Consider the following 25,672-nt stretch of genomic DNA (forward strand, 5'->3'; position numbering starts at 1 on the left):
ATATGACTTTCTTTGGCCAAGGCAATATCAGTGGAAGTGATTCAAGCAGGACCACAAGGCTTGAAATGGCCCCTTTCCAACAGGACTTGTCTTCTTCTTGTGATTTTGCCATTGTCATCAGAAGAACAGATCCTAGGGAGCTTCTCGGTTTCCGCTAAGCCTCAGGAGGAGTCTCAAGGAGAAGACCTGAACGTGATCTACATTCTAGAACCAAGCCAAGCTGAGCCCAGACAAGATCGGCTGAACCTCAATCAGACTTGAGAATGAGAAAAGCAAATGTTTGTGTTTCGGCTCCGGAGATTTTTGAGGTCGTTTGTTACACAGCAATAGCTGACTATTACAAATGGGAAAACTGAAGAAAAACATATTTCCTTGATGTAGCAACTATTTACTTTCTGAAAGCTGTTAATAAATTCATGTATCTTATAATCAAGAATATCTTGAAGTAGAGAGAACATAGTGTTTACACATGGCTCACAGCTTATATGAAAATTCAGAGAACATAGATTGAAATGATTCAAGGGTTCATTACACTATGTCCTAACTTTATGACAATAAAAAAAGGGGTTGGTGTTTACCTGCTGGCTGAGGAGGCAGTACACCAGGAAGATGAACACTCCCTGCAAGCTGTTGATGATGGTGAAGAGGTAAGCCATGACGCGGGCAGCTGGCCCCACCTGCAGGACGCCCAGACACCACGTGCAACCCAGGATGAGGAGCTGAGCCGTCGCTTTGAATGTCAGCATCCTGGGTAGGAGGAGAGAGGAGGCTCGTGATGCACCGGGAGCAACAGCCCCCTCCCCACCCCACCTGTTTTCAAGTCCACTCCACAGATGCTTCCTACTGAGTAGCGATCAACTTGGATCTTTATCGTCAATGATTCCATAAAAAGAAATGGTGTTTGGGTCAGGGACGGCAGTTTGACTAGGACTAGGGATGGTAGTGACACTCCAGAATGTGAGTTTCAAAAAGGTCACGATGTTTCAGGAAGACCCCTCATTTTGTTCAGCTGACATTGTCGAGAACATTCTGTGCCCCTGGCCCTAGGCTGGGGCTTGGGCATTCAGAACAACCAAGACAAGACTTCTGTTTCCACAGCCCTTAGAGTCTGGTGGCAAGACAAAAACAAATGATCACTTGTAACATTTGCAAAGTGAGGTACTTCTGCCCAGATCCCATCCAGGGCTGTTCCTGTCCCCACCTTCTCCATGACCTGACCCAGAATGTGCTTTGCCCAGAATACAGGCCACTGATTCTGTGCAAAGTTGAGGAAAGGAAAGGACATTCCCAAACTCTTAGACGAAGTGACATGTGGTTGATGAACCTGCGTTCACGTGGGGCAAGAGAAGGGGAAGGCAGGGGGCCTAAAACGCATGAAGGCACGACCATGAAAGGGTGCGCTGGGTTCTGGGAACTGTTATGTGATGTTTTGAGTGTGTTGTCAGGATAGAAATGTTCTCAGGACCTGCTAGGTAAGGCATGGAAGCAATCCCTGTGTATCAGGGCAAAGTCCATTCTCTCTGGACATCAGATCCTTGGAGCTCTGAGGATAATGCTCTGGATGGGGGACATTCCTCTGACTCCTCCTCACCTGGTGTTCTGGAGGGTGGACACATCTCTGTTGAGGGAGGAGAGCTTGTTTCTCACTATCCAGAAGGTCATCAGAAAGAAGGCCAGATTAATCTGCAGAAAGCCCACAGGTGTATTAAATTCACTCCACATCTGGTAAGCATCCTCCTAGCTCATCCAACACCTAACCCGGCAGGTAAGAAGCTTTTGCCTTTTGCAGAAGTCCTAGAAGACTAGACCAACCACCCTGTAACTCAGGCATGTGTTTGTCCTGTAACTTTGGCGAGCACTTCGATGCAGTTCGCATGGAAACTCCAAATTTTAGCACTGAAAGTCCCAGGTCTCAGGAAACATGTTAGTCCTGTTGTTGCAATGGAAATTCCTGCATCCCGGGGTGGGGGGTCTCTCATCAGTCCTGGGCCAACTGGAATGATTGCTCCCGCTGCCTGTAACCCTCCTGGTACACCTGGTCTTTGAATGACCGTCACTTTGGCAGGCAGGATGCTCTGATGTCATGTGTTACTCACGGAGAAGATGGTGCAGACGGGGCCCAGGAAGGTCCATACAAATCCTTTGTCTGTGTGGAGCCAGCATCTAAGAGAGAGATGAGAAGTGAGTCAAGAGGACATTGACCTTTGTGGATAAAGAATCACTAGAATGTGTAATTTATAATGATTAAATACTTCATAATGAACATTTAAAATAATTAAATCTTAAGGACTTAAAAACAGTTCAATGAACACAAAATTCCATCAGAGAGATGTCTTCGGAGTGGGCACTGACCTTTCCTCTGCCTATCATGTTCAGGGGAAATTAAATAGCTATTGGTTCTATGATGGCCACAGTTGTGCTGGAGAAGATAGGGGCAGTGGGAATTTGCACTTACCTGGTGGGTGTTCCATAAAGGGAAGGTCTGGATGCAGCAGAAATGGCCACAATTAGAGCCGGGACTCCATAGCCCACAGGGAACATGAGTCTCTTCATGAACCTGCTCACACTGGTGTAGTTGACCACCGTCAGGTTGCGTGCCGTGAGGAAGAGGTGTAGACCATCCAAGAGCATCCAGGTGAAGGAGGCCAGGTAGAGATAGTGTAAGGCCCCCGCGATGATGGCGCACAGCAGCTGGGGGAGGAGGAAGGAGTCACCAGGAGGGACTGTCAGGGAGGAGGGTGGCCCCAGGACCCCTCCCATACCTTGCCAGCGGGGAGAACTCATATATATATATATATATATATATATATATATATATATATATATATGGTTGAGTTGTTGAGAGAGGATTGTCTTCTGCTTCATCAGTCAACGTGAAATAGGCTATTTACCCCTCCAGCCTCCCTGTCACCCAAGGCCATTTTATTAAGGTATCAGTGCAGCAGGGCTCCACGAACTGAGCATCCCGTGGCTCAGGGCAGGGGGTCCTCTGTGACAGTGTCAGTACCTTGATCTTGGTCTGGTCGATGGCCGTGAGGAAGAGCAGGTGGGCCAGGAAGAGGCAGATCGAGAGCTGCAGGTGGAGCGAGGTGCTGGTGTTCTGGATGGCTTTGCACAGGAGGAAGGTGAGGGCTGCCAGGAGGAGGCACAGCAGAGAGAGGCCCAGCCCCACGTAGGTGATGACAACCAGCACGGGATCCTCCTCCTGGGACCCACCGAGGAGGACATCACAGTCAGTCTCCAGGATTAATTTTCCCCCCTTTGGAATGCGGCATCCCAAACATAGGCATGAAGCCAGTTGATAAGAGTTTAAGAAGCGTCTCTCAGACTAAGTCGTCTTCTTCCCGGCTTTACTGAGGTATACGTAACATACAAAATATTGCACACGTTGAATGCACACATTTTGATGAGTTTGGGCATAGGCACAGACCTATGATGCCATCACCACAGTCAAGGTAATAAACTATCCATCACCTCCACGATCCTGTGTCCCCCTTGTTTTTTTCTTTCTGTGGTAAGAAACAACACGAGATCGACGCTCTTGACAAGTTTTTAAGTGCACAATACTGTGTTAACCATAGGCTCTATGTTGTACAGCAGATTCACGTGGAAATGAAAGAATGTGCTAGGCTAAGTCTTGCACTCAAGAGATAAAGGAAGCCCTGTGTCGCAGAGGCCCCTCACGCTCTCTGCTACCTGTCCTTTGGCCGTTTTCTGTGAAATCCAGTGACCCTGCCGTAGACTATTTCTCCTGCCACAGGAGCATGCCTGGACATGCCAGAGGGGTCACAAGTACCAGGATGTTAATACCCCTAGAAGCTTCCCTCAAACAATACAAGTATGGCATTGGTGGATAAATATCCCAGCTCCCTCACCTTTATGTGGGAAGGCTCTGAAATGCATGTTCTAGGATATCTCCCAGGAGTACCCAATGGGATTGAGTCCCAGTTGTCTACGTTGGTAACTTTCTCTCTCCCCCTCCCTCTCCCCGCCTCTCTCTTTTAGAGGGAAGGGAAGGGACACAGGGAGAGGGAGAGAGAGAATCCTAAGTAGGCTGCCTTCCTGGTGGGGAGTGCGATGTGGGACTCGATCTCATGACCCTGAGATCATGACCTGAGCAGAAATCAAACTGACTGAGCCACCCAGGTGCCCCAGTAACTTCCTCTTTGACACACCGCTTACTGGCTGCCTTCTCTTCTCTGTCTCACCTCCCTACTGTCCTACTGATGTGTCTTGGGGTCGCCTCCCAGAGAAACTACTTGCCCTCAAATTTTTTGTCTCAGGATCTGCTTACAGGAGATCCCAAACTAAGGCATCTGTCTAATTCAGCTCTTGGGGCTCATCTCCTTAAAGACAGGAGCCACAAGTCTGATGAGCCACGCAGACTCAAGCGAGACTCACCGGTGGGAAATGACAGTTGCCGTCTCTTATAATCACATGGGGATTTTCACTTATTTCAATGTCACTTTATAGAATTTCTTAATCCTTTGTGTTTTTTTTAACCTTAAAAATTGTGAAATATAATGCACATATAGAAAAGAGCACACACACACATGTATCACATGATCCATAATTAGTAAATGGTTGGTAAGATCATTAGTCTGTAGACATTATCCCAGAAGCTCTTTCCAATTGCAAACCACCTTCTCCCCCAGAGGTAACTGTGATCCTTTTAGGATAAGCAATTCTTGATTATCTTCATAGTTTTACCACCTAAGTATGCAACCCCTGAGAACATGGTTTAGTCGTGTCTGTTTTTAGATTTTTTAAAGTTTATTTATTTTGAGAGAGAGAGAGTGCAGGCAGGGGAGGAGCAGAGAGAGAGGGAGAGAGACTCCCAAGCACTGCCAGCACAGAGCCCGATGTGGGGCTCGAACCCACCAACCTTGAGATCGTGACCTGAGCCGAAGTCGGACGCTCAACCGACCGAGCCACCCAGGCACCCCTCCCATTTTTTTTAAAGAGTATTTATCATCCCCCCAGAGAGGCTGACACAGGGCTGGCTGGAGGAATTAAATGTGCACGTTGTACCTGGTTGGTTAGGGCCACGAGGACAGCAAAACTGGACAGGTGGGTGGAGTTGCATATGGTGTGACTTTTGTTCGCTTGTATCAGGAAACAGCCGTCGCTGGACCACTGGCCGCCCTCGTTCATGCTTTTCCAGTAGACGCAGATGGCCTTTTCACTGCTGGGCTTCATCTGAAAGTAGAAGGGCTCGTCACGTTCTTCCTTGGGACGGACAACTCTCAGCGTGTGGGTCTACACTGGGGTGGCAAGTGAACAGACACGTGGCCTCTTAGAAGTGACTCAGGCGATTTTTATTCTAACTGAAGAGGACGCCTGCCAGGACGCCTGTTCCCACAGTCGCAGTGCTGTTGGGGTTCCATGTAACACGAAACAAAATCAAGGCTCTCTGGGGGGCCAGAATTTTACAGGACGTCATTGGTTTCAGGACTTTATCTGCCACCAGGAAGTCAAACAAACAAACAAACAAACAAAAGTAAATAAAAGAGGGGCGCCTGGATGGCTCCGTTGGTTAAGCGTTTGACTCTTGATCCCGGCTCAGGTCTTGATCTCACGGTTGGTGAGTTTGAGCCCACGTCGGGCTCTGTGTTGACATCAGAGCCGGCTTGGGATTCTCTCTGTCCCTCTCTCTCTCTCTCTCTCAAAATAAATACATAAACTTTAAAATAAAATAAAATCAAGTATCTATGGCTCATAGAGTTTTCTCCTAAACACTCCCGAAGGCAAATTTCCATGATGTCTTCATACCAGTTCTGTCCCTGACCCCTTATAAAACAACTGCTCATGCAATGAGATGGGGAAGTTTAGGAAAGAAATGTCGCCAGGAGAGAGAGAACAGAATCAGCCTTCCACCTCTTCTTTTTCTCCCAGGGGTTTCCAGAGCATCACTTCATGGGGCCAAGGAGACAAGGAAAATGTTCTCCTGTTGGGAGGCTGTATCTCCTTTGATAATTCGCTAGACCATCTCTAGATGCCATATATCAAAAATTCCATACTTAGATTTTAGGCCTCGGGTAGGCGAAACCGACATGTCCCCACTTTCTCCCCCTCAATTCTTATTTTCTTTAAAATTAAAAAATAAGTTTATATATCTTTGCCAGCTTTCTTGAGATATAATTGACATATAAATTACGTAAGTGTAAGGTATTCAACATAATTATTTGATGTATGCATACGCTGCACAACAAAGTTAATTAACATCCATCACGACCTGAGCCGAAGTCGGACGCTTAACTGACTGTGCCACCCAGGTGCCCCATAAGAGACTCTTAAATACAAAGAATCAACTGAGGGTGGCTGGAGGCGTTGTGGGTGGGGGGTGGGCTAAATGGGTAAGGGGCATTAGGGAAGACACTTGTTGGGATGAGCACTGGGTGTTATACATGGGGGGTGAATCACTAGAATCTACTAAAATCATTACAGCACTCTATGCTAACTAACCTGCATGTAAATTCAAAAATAAAATAAAATTCCAAGTCCTATGCTTAACCAACCGAGCCACCCAGGCACCCCCAAATTATTATTATTATTTTTTCAGATTAAAAAAACAGTAGGGGTGCCTGGGTGGCTCAGCCGGTTAAGTGTCTGACTTCGGCTCAGGTCATGATCTCACGGTTCATGGGTTCGAGCCCCGCATCGGGCTCTGTGCTGAACGCTTGCTCAGAGCCTGGAGCCTGTTTCGGATTCTGTGTCTCCTTCTCTCTCTGCCCCTCCTCCATTCTCACTCTGTCTCTCAAAAATAAATAAATGTAAAAAAAAAAGTAATCTCTACCCTGAACGTGGGGTTCAGACCCACAACCCCGAGATCAAGAGGCGTAGGCTACACCGACTGAGCCAGCCAGCAGCCCCCGAAAAATTATTAATGAGCTGCTTTGCATGGTGGTTTTCTTAGGACGGGTTCAAACTCTGGGAAGACTGAGTCTAAATCCAGAAATACTACATCTTCTGAATCTCAATTCAGACCCACCACGTTTCACGAGGCTCCTGGCTACGGTATTCGACGGCACCGTCCAGAAGCCCAGACTGGGGAGGGAGCGCACATTGTTTGGTCCACCTCCAAGACCCCCTAAGCACGCTCAAAGAGCAGCTCTGACCCACCTTCACGTGCTGAAAAGTCAGAATCACAGACTTGGGGAGAGATGTATTCCTTTCGGGTCCAATAGCGGCACTCACTACCTGAGAGTTCAGGTAAACTCGGTCTTTGCCATTTGCCTCTTCAAAGAACGTTGCGTTTATGATGTTTCCAAGAGAAGAGTATGAAATAAAGGCAATTGCGGTGGGACCTGAGGAATCGGAGAAATGAGAGTCTGAAAAAAAATGCCACCGTTCCTTCCCCACGCCTATGATACATGCACACACACACACGTGTGCATATACACAGGTATACGTGTGCACACATAGTCACATACCTGAGCGTGAGTGCAATAGAGATTCTCACTGTCTCTCCCTTTTCCACCTCTGACACAGACTTCATGTTTTTGGCCCTGAACTCTTTTTCTGGACTGAATAGGGGAAAACTTGGGGGAAGAACTGGATGGACCGAGAGAGGTTAAGCTGATTTGTGTAAGAGAGGACACTGCTGGCCTTAGGAGAAAATGATATCAAAGTTGGGGGGAGGGCCAAGAAGAGGCTGATGGGATTTTGAGGGAGGAGGAGAGGAGAGAGGTGGGTCAGCCTCGAAGAGGAGGAAACTCAGCAAGTTGGGTAGGTCTTATGTGGTGTCATTCCACTTCCTCTGCTGCCTTCTGGAGACTTCCAGAAAGACTGGCTTATTTCTCAAGACTTGGAGCATTTGCTTTGCATTCCTTTTGGATGAAGAATAATGTTGAGACTGGACTTAAGGAAACCCGTTAATAGTTGGGTTACACGTATGTCTATCTCTTTGTATGTATGAATGTAATCATCTCCTTCTGTATATTATATACGTAAACCAGATCTAGAAATAGTGTATATAGAAATCATAATATGGGGATCCTGGGAGGCTCAGTCGGTTGAGTGTCTGACATCGGCTCAGGTCATGATCTTGTGGTTCGTGGGCTCGAGCCCCACGTCGGGCTCTGTGCTGACAGCTCAGAGCCTGGAGCCTCCTTCGGATTCTGTGTCTCCCTCTCTCTCTGCTCCTCCCCTGCTTGTCTCTGTCTTTGTCTCTCTCTCAAAAATAAATAAATATTGAAAAGAAAAGAGATCATAATATACCTATACCTCTACCTATTCACATATTCAGTTTTCTTTGATGGAATGCCTACTATGTTCCAGACACTATTCTGGAGATACAGTGGGGGACAGGATAAACCATTTCTTAGGGATCTTACTTTCTGGTCCAGGAGAGAAGCAAACAAACATAAACAAACCAATAAAAGCCTATGTCACAGGATGATCAGTCCTACGGAGAAAATTAAGTGAGGTGAGGGGACAGGCAGATTTGGCGGATGCTATTTCAGACAGTTTTCAGACAGCAGAGTGATGGCAGGGAGGGCCAGGTGGGCATCGACAGAAGAGAACGTGCCCCGCTGGTTCAGGGAACAGGGAGGAGGTCAGTGTGGCTGAAGAGGGGTGTGTAGGGTGGAGAGCGTGTGGGGGGGAGGGGGGAGGGCAGGGGTGATGGGGGCAGATCCTGCAGGGCCTTATAAGCCTTGAGGAGGGCTTTTGCTTTTATTTTAAGACAGTGGTTGGGGCGGCTGGGTGGAGAAGGAAGTGGCTGACTCTTGATTTCAGCTCAGGTCATGATCTTAGGGTTCATGGGATCGAGCCCTGTGTGGGGCTCTGCACTGGCAGTGTGGAGCCTGCTTGGGATTTTATCTCTGCCCTTCCCCCCCACCCCCAAAAGAAAAAAAAGATCTTTTATTTTAAGCTAGTGGAAAGGCACTAAAGGATGTTAAGCAAAAGAATGCCATAATTTAACATACTTTAATAGGCTAAAAATAAAAATGCACATGATACATTTATACCATGTATTTATAACTATGATACAGTGGAAGGACATGCATATGGCATATATCAATAGGATGGGCCAAATTGTGTCCCCCCTACCCCTCAAATTCATTAAGTTCAAGTCCTTCAGAATGTGACTGTTTGAAGACAGGGCCTTTATAAAGATGGGGCCAGAGGAGGGAGGACCTGACTTTGGTGCCGTGATGGAAATAGGCAATCCTGGGAGGCATCACGGAGGGGGTGAGAGCTGAGCCGCATTGAAGAGTAAAGAAGAAGAACTCTGGACACGCAAAGAGAGACCGGAGACGTGCACTCACAGGGAAAAGACCGTGTGAAGACAGAGAAGGTGGCCATCTGCCAAGGAGAGAGGCCTCAGAAGAAACCCACCCTGCCTGCGCCTTGATCTCAGACTTGTAGCCTCCAGAACTGTGAGAAAATAAGTTTCTCTTGTTTATATAAAAGGAGAAAACAAATGCATTTGTAGTTAGCTTGAATATAATGGATTACGGGCTATAGTATGGGTTATACAGAGTTACAGGATGCTATGACCATATTCCCATGTCCATAAGTTTTCTTTTTTCTTTGTAGCCGCAGAGAAGTCCACGCCGCAGAGGCCATCTATGTGGATGAGTGAGGATTGTAGGGACCGGAAACAGGTTAACAGGTTTCTGGATAAAAGTCCCTTACTAGCTCTGCAGTAAAATAAATTCCTGTTCGAATAAATTCTTCACATGCTTCTCTACTGAGGCTTCTCTGGTCTTGCCTGAGGGAACAGAAGCGATTCATTTCTGTTTCTCTGAGTTCATGACAGTTTTCCATTTGTCAGAGTGAAACAGCGGTAGGTGGACGGAAAAGACGGGCAGGTGATCTGTCCACCTGCTCTTAGGCTTAGAAACGGCTTAGTTTTGAGCAGAGGTATTCTGGTTACGAGCAAAATCACAAGCAGAAAAGAGAAGGGTGGCTGTACTTTTCCAAGGTCAGCCTCTGTGGCCTGGGTTTGTTCTCTGAGATGTTTTACAGGGGACGTGGTGTCATGTGACTGTCTGTCTCGAATTACCTGGGACAGTCCCAGCTCACCTCCGGTGGGTGTCTTCGGGGCGAGTTGGTAACACCTCCCTTCGATCTTAAAGTTGTTGCTCTTTGAAGGTCATTTATAAGGTCGCTCTAGATGAGCATTTCTCAGTTGGCGGGGGCAGGGGGGGGGAGTGGCAATTCTGCCCCCTCTTGGGACATTGGGCAATGTCTGGAGGCATTTTTGGTTGTCGCACTGGGTGACGGCTACTGACGTCTAGTGAATCAAGGTGGGGGAGAGGCTGCTGCTCAACATCCCTACTGGACGCAGGATGGCTGCCATGACAAAGAATAGACACAGCCTGAGGGACAGACAAATGTCCCTCTCTGAGCTTGTCACACATCTGTCAATGGGTTCTTTTCTCTCATTGGGAATGTTGAGGCATCGCCCTAAATGTGGATTTAATTCAGCGAACATTTGTCCCTGTCCTCCAGGTGATGTGCCCCTCGTGGTGACTATAGAAAGAAATCATTCATGATTTTGGTCCTTATGGGGATTCCAGCACAGTGGGGGAGACAAAGACGTGTCAATCAAGACACAGCACAACACGTTAGATGCCAGGATGGGGTAGGTTCGAGATGCTGGGGGAACGTAGAGGAGGGAGGGTCAGGTTTTGGTGCTGTGATGGAAGTGCGCAGTCCTGGGAGGCCTCATGGAGGAGGTGCGGGCTAGGCTGTGTTGAAGAGTAACAGTTCACCCAGTGGAGTGGTGGTTGGCATTCCTGGCAGAGGAACAGATAATGCAAATGTCCAGAGATGAGACTATGGGGCATCACTGGGGGAGGGCGAATAGTCCCATACTGGGCACCTCTAGGCCAGGGGCTCCTTGAGGCACATGCAATCACATTACGATGTCTGTAATTTACTTAAACAGTTCAGCATAGGCAGCTGTTGTGGGCTGAGCTGTGTCGTCTCTGAATTCCTATGTGAAATCCTGACCCCCCACGACCCCAGGATGTGATTAAAGAGCAAGCGGGGCCACAGATGTGTTTTTGTCTGGCTTGCACCGGGCAGTCGTGCACACTCTCCACAAATCGTGAGTTTCTGAAGAACCTGGGGACAATGCCGGTGTGAATCATGTGGCTGGAGGTTGGCTTCTATCCTCCGCCTGGCCCGTTCTCGAACGGGGCAGATTCACGCGCTTATCTTTTTGGGGGAGGAGAGGAAGTAACAGGAACTAATTGCCTCACTTCCTCAGTTCAGCATGTGGTTAGTTGTCCACGTTTCGTTGTCTTTCCTTTGGGACTTTTGCTGACATTACAGACCAGCTGTACCCACATTTACAGGATGGGATTTTAAGACCTCATTTATCACGTTACACCAGCTATAACGCCATGGCAGCTATCGTAAGACCAAATTTGAAAACCGAAGGTATTCGCGGCACCTGGGTGGCTCAGTTGGTTAAGCATCTCACTTGGGCTCAGGTCACGATCTCGAGGTTTGTGAGTTCGAGCCCTGTGTCGGGTTCTGTGCTGACGGCTCAGAGCCCGGAGCCTGCTTCGGATTCTGGGTCTCTCTCTCTCTCTCTGCCTCTCCCCTGCTCATGCTGTCTCTCTCTCTCTCTCAAAAATAAATAAACATTAAAAAAAAATTGAAGGTATTCATGCAACCCACCTGATTTTTGGTTTCTCTTGAAACACCAGAAAGTCTGGCAGCACTGGGACAGTTAATAGTTTAACAATCCATTCCTTTGTACACAGGATTAGCAGGTGCTGTAGGTGCCTTGACTATTCCCGGGGCCCTCTTGGGTTTGACAGAGAGAGAGCGAGCGCACACGAGCAGGGGAGAGGGCAGAGAGAGGGAAGGAGAGATTCCCAAGCAGGCTCCATACTCAGCAGAGGGCCTGATACAGGGCTTGATCCCATGACCCAGGGATCGTGACCTGAGCCGAATCAAGAGTCAGATGCTTAACTGACTGAGCCCCCCAGGCGCCCTGGGTTTCTTATCTGCTGATAGATTCTATTGCGAACAATTGTAACTCTCTGCCTGGGGGCATTCCCTGTAGGGAGTGTGTTTGATTTGTACACAGGGCAGAATGGGAGAGCTCGGTAGGGCGGGTCACAGTTACCACCTGCAGCAAATCTGCTCACTGACATACTGACACCTGGAGTGGCCGTCCCCTCTTCTCTGTCTCATTTCCTCTCTCCCCTACTGGGATGGTTAATTTTGTGTCAATGTGGCTAGGCCATGCTACCCAGCTGTTGGGTCAAATGTGAGTCCGGGTGTTGCCGTAAAGGTATTTTTCAGATGAGGGTAACATTTCCATCAGGAGACTTTGAATAAAGTAGATTACCCTCCATCACCCAATCAGTTGCAGGCCTTAAGGAAAAAGACTGACTTCTCCCAAACAAGAGGGTATTCTGTCTCTCGGCTGTCTTTGGTCTGCAGCTACATTAACTCTTCCCTGGGTCTCCGGCCTGCTGGCTAGAGTTTAGACTTGCTACTTTCCATAATCACATGAGCTAATTTCTTAGGATCTCTGTTTCTCTTTCTGCCCACACACATATCCTATCGATTCTGTTTCTCTGGAGAACGGTGACTAATCCGCCTACCGATGCCTCCTGGAATCACATCCCAAATACACTCCTTATGCTTCTCTCAGGGACTGCATTTGGGTGAACCCCGTCGGAGACCTGGACAGAAAAGCCTCCAAATTGCAAAGAAGTGTCTTCCACACTGAAGAATAGAAAGCCTCCACTTTGGGGAGTTGTTTTTTTTTTTTTTTTTTAAGGAAAAGACTCAAATGACACAGTCTTTGGGTAACAAACCAATTAGGAAAGATCTTATTGGCGACTCTCTCAATGACTCACATAATGATGCTGATCTGTGTGTCTTAGAGGTTCTGAATGCAGCCACTACATGTACCTTTCACGTTTTCCTGCACGATGTCATCGCAACGGATGTCCACTGAGTTCATGTAGGTGTTCAAGCTGAAGACCTTTCCTTCTTCAGAGCAATTGTCTGTAACAACTAGAGTTTCAATAGCTGGTGAGAAAAACAACAGGCAAGTTTATCATTATTACAAGCTTTAAAAATGTGAATAGCAACATGAACAGGTCACATTTACTGAATGTCTAGAATGTTCCAGGCACTGTACATTGTCATATAACCCCATGAGGGACCATTATCCGAATGAGGAAACTGAAGTTAAGAAGTTAACTCCTTAACTCCTGAAAAACAAGTTCTTTTTTTTTTTTTATGTTTATTTCTGAGAGAGAGAGAGAGAGAGAAAGAGAGAACATGAGTGGGGGAAGGGGAAGGGCAGAAAAAGAGGGAGACACAGAATTCGAAGCAGGCTCCTAGCACAGAGACTGGGGGCTCGAACTCACAAACTGTGAGATCATGACCTGAGCTGAAGTCGGACGCTTAACTGACTGAGCCACCGAGGCCCCCCCTGAAATACAAGTCTGTAACTAACGTTCTCTAGCGATCATCTTTGAAGCAACAATTCTGTTCCTAGGAATTTTATTCTCAGAAAACGACATGGACGGGAGGGAAGATTTAGTTATGAGAAAGTTCATAGCAGCATAGGTGATAGTGTGGAAAACAGGAAGTGATCTAAATGTTCAACAAAGAGAAACTGAGTCAATAATTGATGGCTTATTTCTATAATGGGGAACCATGCTTCCGATGAAAATGAGGTCACAGGAGAATTGCCATCAAGAAAAAAGGTCATGGAGATATTTAACTTAAACATTAGCAGATGGTTAAGGCTGGCTGTGGGTTAGAAATCGTTGAAGCTGGCTGATGGATACAGTTGGGTTCTTCCTGTATCTCCCCATTCATGGTATTATCCCCATTCACAGATGAGGGAAATGAAACCCATTGAGGTCAGAGCACCAGTTTCCCATCAGTTAGGACCTGGCCAGGTCAGGAAAGGTGAGAGCTACTTGTAATCTGAAAAATGGTTTAATTTTGAATGAAATGAGTGAGTGAACGAATGAACAAACAAATTAATAAATGAATCCTGATTCCAGTTTCCCAAGAAGGTGAGGCATTGGATTTTATTTTCTATTAAAAATTATTATTATTATTTTTATAGAGCATAAACTATCTCATCATGCAAATTGGTAAAACAGAATGTTTAGGTAGGCATACACAAATCCTTTGATATCCCTGAGCTGAATAAAAACACAGCAAACAGCATTTCTGGAGGCCAATGTGGTGATATGCATCAAACTCTATAAAATGTTTCTTTTCTCCTTGACCTAATGATTCTTCATCTATGAATTTATCCCAAGAAAATATCAATCAAATGTACACAGATAAATTTTCAGTGGTCTTTTTCACGGGGTTCTTTGGCAACAACCCACAATTCCCAGAATAGGGAAATAAATATAGTACAAATAAATTATATACAGTGCAATTTGATAAACCGTTGAAGATAATAATGTAGGTAATGATGACGTATACCATTTACACGGAAATATGTTAGTGATGTAATGCGTGAAAACTGCATGCACAAAATCACACACACAGGAAATATGTTTCTTCATCAGATGTGTACCTATGTGGCTATAGGATGGGAAGACCGGGCTGTGGGCAGATTTGGCTGGCCTAAATTTAGTTTGTTTGTGTGTGTTTTTTTTTTCTATTTTTTAAAAAATCTAATACCGGGTTTTGCTATGGTATTTTATAAAATAGTGAAATGATTGCTAAAGTCAAGCTATTTAACAATATCATCTCCTCACCTGGTTATAGCATACATATATATGACAAGGGTGATAAAAGTGTTTTTATTAAAAAAATATGCAGTGAGATGTTCCTTCTGGGATGCTTGACATACTGTCACTGTGACATGTGCCAGTAACTATTGGGCAAAAAAGCGCTACTTTTTGGGGTGCCTGGCTGGCTCCGTTGGTGGATGAAGCATGTGTCTCGTGATCTCAGAGTCGTGAGTCAGAGTCCCACACTGGGTATGGAGAATACTTAAAAATAAAATCTTAGGGGCGCCTGGGTGGCTCAGTAGGTTAAGCGTCTGACTTGGTTCCAGCTCAGGTCATGATCTCACAGGTTCGCGAGTTCGAGCTTCCGTTGGGCTCCACACTGTTAGTGGGGAGCCTGCTTGGGATCCTTTCTCTCCCCCTTTATCTCTTCCCCGCCCCTGCTCATGCCTGTGCGTGCTCTCTCAAAATAAAGAAACACACTTAAAAAAACAACAACCAAACTACTTTTAAGCCAAAATCCTAGACTCAGGATTGGAAACCATTGACCATCTTTTCTTTTCTTTTCTTTTTTCTTTTCCTTTCCTTTCCTTTCTTTTTTCTTTTCCCTTCCCTTCCTTTCCTTTCTTTTCTTTTCCTTTCCTTTCCTTTCTTTTTTCTCTCTTTTCTCTTTTCTTTCTCCCTTCCCTTCCCTTCCCTTCCCTTTCCTTTCCTTTCTTTTCCCCTTCCCTTTCCCCTTCCCTTCCCTTTCCTTTCTTTTCTTTTCTTTCTTCCCTTCCTTTTCTTTTCTTTTCTCTCTTTTCTCTTTTCTTTCTTCCCTTCCCTTCTCTTTCCTTTCCTTTCCTTTCCTTTCCTTTCCTTTCCTTTCCTTTCCCCTTTCCCCTTCCCTTCCCTTTCCTTTCTTTTCTTTTCTTTTCTTTCTTCCCTTCCTTTTCTTTTCTCTCTTTTCTTTCTTCCCTTCCCTTTCCTTTCCTTTCTTTTTTCTTTTCCCTTCCCTTCCTTTCCTTTATTTTTTTTCCTTTCCTTTCTTTTTTCTCTCTTTTCTCTTTTCCTTCCTCCCTTCCCTTCCCTTCCTTTTCCTTTCCTTTCCTTTCTTTTCCCCTTCCCTTTCCCCTTCCCTTCCCTTCCCTCTCTTTTCTTTTCTTTCTTCCCTTCCTTTTCTTTTCTCTCTTTTCTCTTTTCTTTCTTCCCTTTCCTTTCCTTTCCCCTTCCCTTTCCCCTTCCCTTCCCTTTCTTTTCTTTTCTTTCTTCCCTTCCTTTTCTTTTCTTTTCTCTCTTTTCTCTTTTCTTCCCTTCCCTTCCCTTCCTTTCCCTTCCCTTCCCTTCCCTTCCCTTCCCTTCCCTTTCTTTTCCCCTTCCCTTTCCCCTTCCCTTCCCTTCCCTTTCCTTTCTTTTCTTTCTTCCCTTCCTTTTCTTTTCTTTTCTTTTCTTTTCTTTTCTTTTCTTTTCTTTTCTTTTCTTTTCTCTGTTTTCTCTTTTCTTTCCTCCCTTCCCTTCCCTTTCCCTTCGTTTCCTAACAGCTCTATGGAGGTGTGATTAATGTGCAACAAATTGCATATAAAACAGTGTACAATTTGATGAGTTTCATAGAGTGTGTATACGGTATGCACCTGTGATACTAACACCACAATCAAGGTACTGAACGTGTCTCTCATTCCCAACAGTCTCCTTAAATTGTCTCATGCTCTTTTACTCCTCTCTCCCCCTTCTCCTGTCACTATAGATTAGACTGTACTTTCTAGAATTCTATATAAATGGACTCAGGCAGTGTGTTTATTTACTTTTCTAACTGTGTAACCCAGACTCCAGCTTGTAATAGCCCCCGTGTGTATCAGGCCATCTCCTCTTCTTACCCACAGTACTGTTGTGAATTTTCTGGATTTTTTGCTCTGGGGATTTCAAGGCAGTTTCTAGAGCGCTCGATTCTACAGTCTGGAGAAGAGTTGTGGCCCGAGATGCGACTTCTCTCTTCTCTCCCATTGCCCATGGAGTGTCATTAGTGAGAAGTGACTCGAATTTCTCAACAACACGTTGCAGCTTTGGAGACACAAAGAATAAGAAAAAAAAAAATCCAATCTGATAGATCCCACACCCTGAGGGAAAGTAGAAAGCACGAGAAAGCAGGTTCTGGAGCCAGAGGACCCGGCTTGAATCTTGTCTCTGCCACTGACCAGCTGCATAAACTTGGAAAAATAACTCGATTGCTCTGTGCCTTGGTCTCCTCTTATAAGGATGGGGACAGTAAAAGGACGCCCTAGAGTTTTGGGGAAGATTAAATGAATAAGAGATGCCATCTTCGAAGAACAGTGTCTGTGTCCAGATGCGGATAGTTATTATGAACGTCTTTTACCATCAGGGGAGTGGTAAGCTTGCGAGGAATAAAACAGTGGTGCTCCAGTAGGGCGATTTTGGCCTCCCAGCGACATTTGGTGATGTCTAGAGACATCTGGATTGTCACCACCGAGGGATGCTCAGTGGGTGGGGGCCAGAGAAGCCGCTGAACACCCTAAAAGGCACAGGACAGCCCTCCCCCACACCGTGGTAAAGAATGACTCAGGCCCAGATGTCAGTGGTGCCAAAGCTGAGGAAAAGTGAAGTTGTTATAGCTCAAAAGTCGTCCTAGGGGCACTTGAGTTCCCAGTTGGTTAAACTTCCCACTTCTGCTCAGGTCGTGATCTCAAGGTTTGTGGGTTCAAGCCCCCGCATCAGGCTCTGCACTGGCAGTGAGGAGCCTGCTTGGGATTCTCTCTCTCGGCTCCTTCCCCCCACCCTCTCAAAATAAATAAATAAATAAGCTTTAAAAAAAAAAAAGCCCTATGGGAATATGTCTTCTAGCAGTTTCTTTCCTTGTGCAAAAATGAACAAACAAGGGGCGCCTGGGTGGCTCAGTCGGTTAAGCGTCCGACTTCGGCTCAGGGCATGATCTCACGGTCCGTGAGTTCGAGCCCCGCGTCAGGCTCTGTGCTGACGGCTCAGAGCCTGGGGCCTGTTTCAGCTTCTGTGTCTCCCTCTCTCTGACCCTCCCCTGTTCATGCTCTGTCTCTGTCTCAAAAATAAATAAAATGTTAAAAAAAAATTAAAAAAAAATGAACAAACAAAACAAAACAAAAACCAAAAAACAAAAAGAGAGGAAAAGAAAAGACATTCATTCTAACTGGCCTTTTTAAATCAAGAAATTCATCTACGAAGTGAAGCAAAGACATGAGACAGAGGGTGAAAAGAATGAAGGGCTGCGGTGGAATTTTATAAATATAGGTGTAACAAAATCGTAATATAGGCAGACTTGAAAGGCTATTTTTATGCGAATCCCCACATCCTTGTACTTAGAGCGTGGTCCTTGGACCAGCGGCATCAGCATCACCTGGCAGCCTGTTTGGAATGCAGACTCTTGGGGCATGAGTCCAAATCTGCATTTCACCCAGTTTCCCAGGGGATTTGTGGGTACCGACGCACCTCAGAGATTGCAGGTTTGGTTCCAGACCCTGGTAGTAAAGTGAATAGCACGGTAAAGCTATTCAAATGAACTTTTTGGTTTCCCAGTACCTATAAAAGTTTTGCTTACACTATACTGTAGTCTATGAAGTGTGCAATAGCAGCATGTCTAAAAAATGTACAAGCCTCACGTCACCCAGTGCTCACCGCAAGTGCACTCCTTAATCTCCATCACCTATTTAACCCATGACCACCGGCTGATGTGTGCAATTGTCGAATCACTATCGTGTCCACCTAAAACTAATATAACACTGTATGTTAACTAACTGGCATTAAAATAAAAACTTTAAGGGCGCCCGGGTGGCTCAGTCGGTTAAGCATCTGACTTCAGCTCAGGTCATGATCTCGCGGTCCGTGGGTTCGAGCCCCGCGTTGGGCTCTGTGCTGACAGCTCAGAGCCTGGAGCCTGCTTCAGGTTCTGTGTCTCCTTCTCTCTCTGTCCCTCCCCTGCTCACACTCTGACTCTCTCTCTCTCTCAAAAATAAATAAACATTAAAAAAAAAAGCCAACCAATCAATCAACATAAAAAGTGTGCAAACCTTGGGGCGCCTGAGTGGCTCAGTCAGTTGAGCGTCCGACTTCAGCTCAGGTCATGATCTCACAGTCTGTGAGTTCGAGCCCTGCGTCGGGCTCTGTGCTGATGGCTCAGAGCCTGGAGCCTGCTTCTGATTCTGTGTCTCCCTCTCTCTCTGCCCCTTCCCTGCTCATGCTCTGTCTTTCTCTGTCTCCAAAATAAATAAAAACATTAAGAAAAAAAAATTAAAAAAAAAAGTGTGCAAACCTTAAGTAAAAAATACTTTATTGCTAAAAAATGCTAATCGTCCCCTGAGCTTTCAGCAGCTCATGATCACTGATCACAGATCAACATAACAGATGTAATAACAATGAAAAAGTTTGACATACTGTGAAAATGATCAAAATGTGACACAAAGACACGAAGTGAGCAAATGCTGTCGGAAAAATGACGCCAACAGGCTTGTTCCGTAGCTGGGGGGGGGGGGGACTCCCCAAACTTTCAATTTGTTAAAAACACGATACCTGCGAAGTGCAGTAAAATGAATCCCAACAACACGAGGTAGGCCTGCGTGTTCAGTTACTAGGCAGTAAAACCCATCAGGACAGGGACTTTGTCTTCTTCACGAAACAGCATCTAGAACAGTCCCTGGCGGACGTAGGTGCTCAGAGTTCATGGGCGGCGTGGATGCTCTTAGGAGGAAAATGCAACTGCACCGAAGAGTTATAAGCAGAGTGATATACAAAAAAGGGCTGCAGGAACATTCAGAACCAGGGTTTGAGTAAATCTTTTTAAGGTTTGGCTCCTTTGGTCTGAGCTTTGTGGAAATCCTGAGCTGAGTTTGCTAGTTTACAAGCAGCCTCCATAGAAAACATACCTCTGTCCACTAAATGACAGCTGAGATGTTCGTGGTTGAAACTCATTCGTACAGGGTAGGCACCAGAGCATCTGCCCTTCAGAATTGCTATTGTAGTGTCTGATCCAGCGAGAGGACTTTGCACCTTTTTCTGGCAGCGCATTTTGTTAACTGGGATGTACTTTGGACAACACGAAATGCGAAATGCACCCTCTTAAAGTATACGGTGCGGGGCAACTTAGAATATGCACGAGGTGGTGCAACCACCACCTCTGTGTAGTTCCAAAACATTTCCAGCATCCCAAGATAAAACCCATGAAGCGATCACTCCCCACGCCCCCTCCCCCCAGCCTCTGGACACTGCTAATCTGCTTTAGTGGATTTGCCTGTCCCGGACGTTTCATAGAAATGGAACCTTACACTACGTGACCTTTTGTGTCTGGCTTCCTTCACCCAGCATGATGGTTTCAAGGTCTACCCATGTTGTAACGTGAATCAGAGCTTTACTCCTTTTTATGACTCAATAAGTTTCTACCCTGGGGATCTACTTTTTAAAAATCCATTCATCTATTGATGGACACTTGGGCTGTTTCTTCCTTTTGACTACTGTGAATAGTGTGGCTATGAACATAGGCGTGCAAGTGTCTGAGTCTCTGCCTTCAGTTCCCTTGGGTATATTCCTAGGAGTGGAATTGCTGGGTCATATGGTAATTCTATGTTTACCTTTTTTTAAAATTTTATTTTAGAGAGAAAGAGAGAGAGAGAGAGAGAGCAAGCAGGGGAGAGAGGGAGAGGGAGACAGAGAATCTCAATCAGGGTGGAGCCCCCCACATGGGGTTCAGTCCCACAACCCCGCGATCATGACCTGAGCTGAAATCAAGAGTTGGATATTCAACTGATTGAGCCATCTAGGTGCCCCGCTATGTTTCACTGTTTGAGGAAATGGGCAATGAAACTTCATAACGAAATGTTCCTGTTACATGATAATTACACGATTATTTGTTCACTACTTCAGTGAACACTTGTTGCACTCCCAGTGCGGGCTTGGGCTGATTCCTGCCCTCAAGAAGCTCACTGTGTAGGTGGTGAAAACACATGACTGTGACGGTTGTGGGCCCACCAGAGAGAACAATGGAGAACCTGGACGGAAGAAGGTATACTATGGACCAGGCACCCTGCTAAGTACTCCACATGTATTATTTCATTTAACCTTTCCATCCTTCCAAGGAGGTAGAGGCCATTATTACCCCATCTTACAGATGACTAAATCAGTCTTGGAGAGTGTGATGGTTAATTTTATGTGTCAACTTGGCTGGGTCAGAGAGTACCCAGCTATATTTGGTCAAGCATGACCCTTGGTGTGTCTGTGAGAGTGTTTCTGGATGAAATGAACATTTGGATGGGTAGATGGACTGATTGCCCTCCCCAACGTGAGTGGGCCTCGTCCAATTGGTTGAGGGCCTGAATAGAACAAGATGTCTGAGCAAGAGGGAACTTTCTTCTGCCTGACTGCCTGCTTGACTGCCTTGAGCTGGGACAGAGGTTTTGTTTCCTTCATGCTTGCCTGAAACGTCAGCTCTTCTGGGTCTCAGGCCTCTGGGTTTGAAGTGGAACAACACCATTGGATGTCCTGAATCTCTGGCTTGTTTACTGCGTATCTTGGGACATGTGGTGCTCCATAATCGCATGAGCCAGTTCCTTATAACATATCTCTTTCTTCTGGGTCCCCTGTTGGTTCTGTTTCTCTGGAGATCCCTGGCTAATACAGAAAGGTTGTGTCATTTTGCCCATGTCACTTGCCACTGAAGTGCTGAGATTTGAACCTCTGACCGTACTTCTGACCTCCGCATCCCTCCAGCAGAAGAACCTGGGGAAGGGGGTATTAACTCATATGGGAGGGCTTACGGAGGCCATCCAGGGGGATGTGATGCTTGAATTGAGTCTTGAGCAGAGAAGAGAGGAAGGAAGCCAGCCAGGTGAGGTACTGGGACCAGAGTTTCAGGTAGAGACAGCAGCATGTACCTGGAGGCCTGGAGCTTGGAGGTCAAGGTGTGAGCAGTCCCTCTGGAGTAGAGCAGGGTGAGGGTGGGGAGTGGGGAGAGGAAGGGACCAGCCCATTCCGCTAGACTATAGATTCTCAGAGACATGGGTCCTTCCTTTGTTAACATTCAGAGTCCATTTACAGATGCTAAGTGATTGCTACCTAAAAGGCACTTTCTTGGTCTGCCTCTTGTAATTGCCTACAGTATCCATTCCCCTCCCCCTTCCTTTTATTTAAAAAAAAAAATTTAAGTTTATTTATTTATATTGAGATTGAAAGAGAGAGAGAGAGAGAGAGAATGAGCAGGGGAGAGGCAGAGAGAGAGAGAGAGAGAGAGAGAATCCCAAGCAGACTCCGCACTGTCATCACAGAGCCCTATGTGGACTGGAACTCACGAGGCGTGAGATCGTGACCTGAGCTGAAACCAAGAGCCAGATACTTAACTGACTGAGCCACCCTGGCGCCCCTCCCCCTTCTTTTTCATCATTGAATGGGTTCCTCAGATTTTATATGGACCATGTTCTCCGTCTGAAGGCCACGTTGTCCCAGCCTCCCTTGCAGCTAGTTTTTGGCCGGGCTACCTTCCGCTTCTGGATTGTTGCTTTCAGACAGCTCTCCAAGGAAACGATCACAACTTCATTAGCATATTATAGAGTGAGTAGATGTATCCCTTTTCCCAACTCTTCCCTCTTCATCCTGTGCTCCAGACAAATTGCCCTGGACTCTATCTCCCCACCACCCACCAATACAAATGCAGCTTTGGAGCAACCTGTTTTAGGTCATATCATTGAGGACAAGGTGCTGGGGGATGGAGGAGCAGCAGTATGGGAAGAACGTGGGTACCCTGAAAGGCCTCACCGGCCTGGACTTAGTTAAGTCAGAAAGTAATAAAGCCCGGGGCGCCCGGGGGGCTCAGTCAGTCAAGCGTCCGACTTCGGCTCAGGTCATGATTTCGCGGTGCGTGGGTTCGAGCCCTGCATCGGGCTCTGTGCTGAGAGCTCAGAGCCCAGAGCCTGTTTCAGATTCTGTGTCTCCCTCTCTCTCTGCCCCTCCCCCACTCACCTCTGTGTCTCTCTCTTAAAAATAAATAAAAACGTTTAAATAAAGAAAGTAATAAAGCCCCATCTTTTTATTTTTTATTTTATTTTTTATTTTTATTTTTTAACGTTTATTTATTTTTGAGACAGAGAGAGACAGAACATGAACGGGGGAGGAGCAGAGAGAGAGGGAGACACAGAATCTGAAACGGGCTCCAGGCTCTGAGCGTTAGCACAGAGCCCGACGCGGGGCTCGAACTCACGGACCGTGAGATCGTGACCTGAGCTGAAGTCGGACACTCAACCGACTAGGCCACCCAGGCGCCCCAAGCCCCATCTTTTTAAAGCTATTGGATATTTGGGTCTGTGTACAGTTTCATTTAGTCCACCTTTCTCGGCCTGGGATAGATCCTATCTTTTGGGGGCAGCATACACACACAGACACACATCCATATGGACATACACACTCTATCTAACTCTGCCATGAGATACATAGGAATGTACGTATAGTGATAAACACAGCAACCCGTATGCATATTTCAGTTATACATAATATAAATTACATATAATATCGTACTATTATATCATAATTATTTTCTATTATAATTAAAAACTATATTAAAATATATTATATACCTTAACATGTAATATGAAATATATATGACACATATATGTATGATATACAATGTCTAGCACACATATAGTATACGGTATCCACACCCACATGCTAATTTTGGGCTTTGTGGATACTTGTTATCTGGGTTCCAGGACTCAACTTCTACTCACCTCTTCCGTGTCTCTGGTCGTCTTTGAGGAAGTGGTTTCTGCAAAAGATATAAAGGGAAGTTACTGCTGGAACTGAGAGTGAAAGGGCAGAGAGGTGGACAGGCAGGGTGAATAACTTCGCACTTAGAAGGTCTAAACCCATGCTGTTTATTTTTTTTTTTATTTAAAAACATTTTTTTTGTTTATTTATTTTTCAGAGAGACAGAGCGCCAGTAGAGGAGGGGCAGAGAGGGAGGGAGACACAGAATCCGAAGCAGGCTCCAGGCTCTGAGCCATCAGCACAGAACCCGATGCAGGGCTCAAACTCACAAACTGTGAGATCATGACCTCAGCCGAAGTCGGACGCTTAACCGACTGAGCCACCCAGGCGGCCCTTCTTTATTTTTAAAAAATTTTTATTATTACCTGTTAAATTCCAGTATTGTTAACATATAGCATTACATTAGTTTCAGGTGTGCAGTATACCAACTTAACAATTCTGTACATTACTCAGTGCTCATTAGGATAAGCGTACTTTTCATCCCCATCACTTATTTTACTCATCCCCCCACCCACCTCCCCTCTGGCAACCCCTGGTTTGTTCTCTATAGTTAAGAGTCTGGTTTTTGTTCTTTTTTTTTTTTTTTTTTTTTTTCTTTTGAACTCAGTTTTTTTATGTTCACGGACAAGGTTGTGCTCTTTTGAGAGATCAGAGTCAAGTTCCTTATCCTGGTGGAAAGCAGTGTTTTTTGATGGGGGTGGGGTGGGGTGGGTGTGATTTTGCCCCCAGGGGATGTTGGCGATGGCTGGAGACATTTTGGCCGTCACAACTTGCGATGGGGAACGCTACTGGCACCTAGCGGTGGAGGCTTGGGGGTGCTGCTTCACAGGCTACGATGCACACGGTGGCTCCCGACCACAGAGAATGATTGGACCCCAAATACCAATATTGCTGGGGTAGAGATACTCTGGCATTGAGGAAGCAGGAAAACGTAAACTCTAGATTCTTTAATTCAGTCTTGGCTGGACAAAAATAACCGTAATGGCCGAGGGGACAGGAAATTACATACTTTTGGTTTTAAAATTCAGGCTGGCTGCGAATGACAACTGAGACAAGAGTATCAGTTTTTGGTTATCAGCCCTTAATGAGACCTTGGTGCGTAGCTTCTTGGACTTTGTGAGGACCCCCATCTCTATTTGAGGAAAATGAGGAAAGGCCAACACATGCTGACATCCCAGTTAACCATTAGACTGAGGTTAAGTCTACCTAGAAGGATCAGAGAGTTTATATATATATAATATATATATAAAATATATATATAATTTTATTATATAAAAATATATTATATATTTATTATATAATTATATTATATATTATATAATTATATTTACATATAATTATATGTTATATCATATATATATGTATATATATGTGTGTGTGTGTATATATATATATATATATGTATATATATATATAAGAACCAGATGAAATGTGAAACACATTAGCAAACCTTTGTAGGCAGTGTCCTGAGTGCTCTGTACGGTAGTATTTCATTTAAACCTTACTTAATCCTTGCAACACCCTGTGAAATCTATACCCTGTGAGGTGTATCTACTGATTCCCATGAATTAGTGAATTTCTTTTTTTCTCGATGAGCCTGCCTACAGGTTTATCACATGTTTATCTTTTCAAAGAACCCTCTCTTAGTTTCACTGATTTTTTCTATTGTTTTTTTGAAGTCTTTATTTAATTTATTTCTGCTCTGATTTTTTTTTTTTTGGTAGAATATCATTTTATTTATTTTTTTAAATTAAATTTATTTGTTTAAATTCAAATTAGTCAACATATAGTGTAATATTGGTTTCAGGAGTAGAATTTAGCGATTCATCACTTACGTACAACACCCAGTGCTCATCCCAACAAGTGCCCTCCTTAACGGCCTCACCCGTTTCACCCACCCCCCACCTCCCCTCCAGCAACCCTCAGTTTGTTGTCTGTATCTAAGGGTCTCTTACGGTTTGCCTCCCTCTCTGTTTTTATCTTATTTTTCCTCTCCTTCTCCTGTGTTCATCTGCTGTGTTTCTTAAATTCTACATATGAGTGAAAGCATATATTTGTCTTTCTCTGATTGACTTATTTCGCTTAGCATAATACACTCTAGTTCCATCTACGGTTGTCACAAATGGCAAGGTTTCATTCTTTTTCATCGCTAAATAGTATTCCATTGTATATATACACCACATCTTCTTTATCCACTCATCAGTTGATAAACATTT

The 25,672-nt window shown here is 45.3% G+C and overlaps 1 protein-coding gene across 4 annotated transcripts in view; it reads right to left on the reverse strand.

The window, feature by feature from the left end:
• The window catches only part of ADGRE3 (adhesion G protein-coupled receptor E3), a 49,908-nt gene that overhangs the window by 10,064 nt on the left and 14,172 nt on the right, over positions 1-25,672 (reverse strand). For all 4 annotated transcript variants that reach the window (XM_078443298.2, XM_078443296.2, XM_078443297.1 and 1 more), the window contains exons 5-14: positions 23,417-23,454; positions 16,544-16,727; positions 12,892-13,011; positions 7,123-7,307; positions 5,032-5,199; positions 3,008-3,205; positions 2,456-2,691; positions 2,097-2,163; positions 1,592-1,683; positions 579-747 (exon numbers count right to left, since the gene is read on the reverse strand). In XM_078443298.2, the coding sequence (XP_078299424.1) occupies positions 579-747; positions 1,592-1,683; positions 2,097-2,163; positions 2,456-2,691; positions 3,008-3,205; positions 5,032-5,199; positions 7,123-7,307; positions 12,892-13,011; positions 16,544-16,727; positions 23,417-23,454 (1,457 nt within the window). The remainder of the gene's footprint in view (positions 1-578; positions 748-1,591; positions 1,684-2,096; positions 2,164-2,455; positions 2,692-3,007; positions 3,206-5,031; positions 5,200-7,122; positions 7,308-12,891; positions 13,012-16,543; positions 16,728-23,416; positions 23,455-25,672) is intronic.

Source organism: Panthera onca, chromosome A2 (assembly GCF_046562875.1).
Source record: "Panthera onca isolate mPanOnc1 chromosome A2, mPanOnc1 haplotype 2, whole genome shotgun sequence".
Classification (NCBI taxonomy): domain Eukaryota; kingdom Metazoa; phylum Chordata; class Mammalia; order Carnivora; family Felidae; genus Panthera; species Panthera onca.